General features: G+C 58.4%; 2 protein-coding genes across 2 annotated transcripts; both read left to right on the top strand.

Annotated features, from left to right (window-relative positions):
* Window positions 1-116: 116 nt before the first annotated feature.
* On the top strand, window positions 117-1,340 carry DQ04_05471010 (DNA repair protein; the record flags this gene model as incomplete). The annotated part of the gene is made up of 1 exon (XM_009314201.1): window positions 117-1,340. One exon carries the CDS (start codon window positions 117-119, stop codon window positions 1,338-1,340), a length of 1,224 nt encoding a protein of 407 aa, XP_009312476.1.
* A 262-nt stretch (window positions 1,341-1,602) lies between these two features.
* Window positions 1,603-2,328, top strand: DQ04_05471000 (putative proteasome alpha 7 subunit; the record flags this gene model as incomplete). The annotated part of the gene is made up of 1 exon (XM_009314200.1): window positions 1,603-2,328. The coding sequence occupies one exon, from the start codon at window positions 1,603-1,605 to the stop codon at window positions 2,326-2,328; it is 726 nt and encodes a 241-aa protein (XP_009312475.1).
* Between the last annotated feature and the right edge of the window lie 233 nt (window positions 2,329-2,561).

The following is a 2,561-nucleotide window of genomic DNA, read 5'->3' as shown; positions in this document are numbered from 1 at the left end:
CACACACACACACATACACACGCTTCCTCTCCCCTGAATTATATCTCCCCTATGTTGTTCGTTAAGTGGCGTGAGAGCAACGAAGCAACGTGTCTGTAACAAACATCCCAACCGGGATGTACCCTGAGAGCGTGAGCTCAGCACTGGAAGAGGAGGAAGAGGAGGAGGAAGACACCGTCAGGAGGACTGAGTGCAGTGCTGAAATCCAAATCACGGCAGACCCTCTTGCCGAACAGCGGGGGCTTTCGACAACGGAACGGGTACATTTGCTGTTGCAACAGCTTCAAAGGACGGGTAGGTACAGCACAGATTCCCAGCTTGCGGGCGTATTGCTGCAGCCACCATGTGTGATCGCTCAGCAGACTGATGCGTCCCTCGAGGACGTGGACGCGCTCTACCGGTACATCGGCACCGCTATAGTGAACCGCACCAACCTCCCACTTGCACCTATTACAGTAGCAGACTTCCTCACCCACCACTGTCGGCCCTTTATTCCGACCGGGCACGAGTGCTTGGACAGCGCCCTGATGGGTGGCATTGGGTGTGGGCTGGTGACAGAAATTACAGGCGCCACCGGCGCTGGCAAAACGGCGTTTGCGCTGCACCTCGCGCTGCATGCCGCGAGCTACACGGCAGCTGACCCCAGGAAGGCTCGCACGCTGTGGATCACCACTGATGCGGCGGCCTTTCCAGCCGCGGCCGCAGTGGAGCGGGTGCTGCAGCAGCACCTCGAGGCGCAGAGCAAAAACGGCAGCAGCGAGGAGGCGGAGGATGCCCTGCGCGACGTGACAGTGGCACTGCACGCAACACTCGCGCAGCTGCGGGCCTGGCTGCCGGCGCTGCGGCGGCACCTCGCACAGTGCGTGAACGTGCGGCTTGTGGTGCTGGACAGCTTCTCCACGCTGGTGCGCCGCAGCTTCCCCGGCGTGGAGGAAGAGGTCGCGGAGCGCCACGAGGCGGTGGCGGAGCTTCTGGGAATTCTGAAGGAAATTGCGCAGGAGTACTGCGTCGCGGTTGTTGTCACGACCCTGTCCGGGAGCGAGCTTGGCCATTCCTTCCTGCACGCTGTGAACACTCGACTGCGGCTAACGCAATGTGTGCTGGAGCGGAAGGGTGTCGTGGAGGCGAAGGAGGGGACCGTGCGTGTAGTGACGCACATGGTGGAGCTGGTGAAAAGCTCTGTCGCCGCAGCGAGTCGCTTCGAGTGCGAGTTCGACGGACTTCTATTGCGGCACGTGCGGCTGCTCGATGACGGTACGGTGGTGATGCTGGAGGACGCCGCGCTGTGCAGCGTGGACCCCGCCGGCCACGTCATTGTGCCGACATTTGTGTACTGTTGAGACATACACGCACACACACACACACAGAGAGAGAGAGAGAGAGCATACAAGAGAGACCTTGACAGATGGTGTCAACGTGCAAGAGGAGAAGTATTGACGGAGTTAATGTTGCTGCTATTATTGCTGCTCTTGCCGGTGCGGCTTATTGCGTCTCCTGTCTTGCGCCCATGTGAACCCCGCATCTTCTCGCAACTTGAATGAAAGATCCAAAATATAAAAAAAGAAGAGACGGAAGGAAACAACAAGAAGACCGATAACTAAGATGAGTTACGACCGCGCAATCACCGTGTTTAGCCCAGATGGGCACCTCTTTCAGGTCGAATATGCACAGGAAGCGGTCCGGAAGGGTCTCTGTGCCGTGGGCGTGCGTGGGAAGGATAGCATTATCTTCGCCGTCGAGAAGAAGTCGGTGCAGAAGCTGCAGGACAGCCGCACCATTCGCAAGATTTACAAACTCGACGAGCACATATACCTCGCCTTTGCCGGCCTCTCCGCCGACGCCCGTGTGCTCGTCAACCACGCGCAGCTGGAGTGCCAGCGCTTCCGCCTCAACTACGAGGATGCCGTCGACGTGGACCTCCTTGTGCGGTACGTCGCGAAGGTGCAGCAGCGGTCGACGCAGTCGAGCGGAAGCCGCCCGTACGGCGTCGCGACGATTATCGGTGGCTTCAACGAAAACGGGCAGCCGCAGCTGTGGAAGACGGATCCGTCCGGCATGAGCTCTGCCTGGCGCGCCGTCGCTATTGGCCGAAACGACAAGACGGTGATGGAATTTATGGAGAAAAGCCACCAGGACGGCATGTCGCGCGATCAGTGCGTGCACTTCGCCATCAAGGCGCTGCTGGAGGCTGTGGAGAGCGGCTCGAAGAACATTGAGCTTGTCGTGCTGGAGAGCGAGAAGGCGTCGTACATGAGCNGGAGGCTGTGGAGAGCGGCTCGAAGAACATTGAGCTTGTCGTGCTGGAGAGCGAGAAGGCGTCGTACATGAGCGACGCAGAGCTGCACAAGTTCGTCGTCGAGGTGGAGAAGGAACGCGAGGAGGAGGCGGCGCGGAAGAAGCGCCTCGCCGAGGAAGAGTGAGGAAGGAAGGAAAACAGTGAAGTGGAAAGGATGGGACAAGTGTAGAAATAGCGGGAGTGACCGTCTGTCTTCCACCGCACGACTGAGAGAAGAGTAAAATAGGACAGATTGTATCATTGTATATATATATATATATATATA

The sequence above is a fragment of the Trypanosoma grayi genome (genome assembly GCF_000691245.1).
Source record: "Trypanosoma grayi strain ANR4 Tgr_547_V1, whole genome shotgun sequence".
Taxonomy (NCBI): Eukaryota; Euglenozoa; class Kinetoplastea; order Trypanosomatida; family Trypanosomatidae; genus Trypanosoma; species Trypanosoma grayi.
Note: the sequence above shows the minus strand (reverse complement) of the source record. Positions and strands in the feature narration are given on the sequence as shown.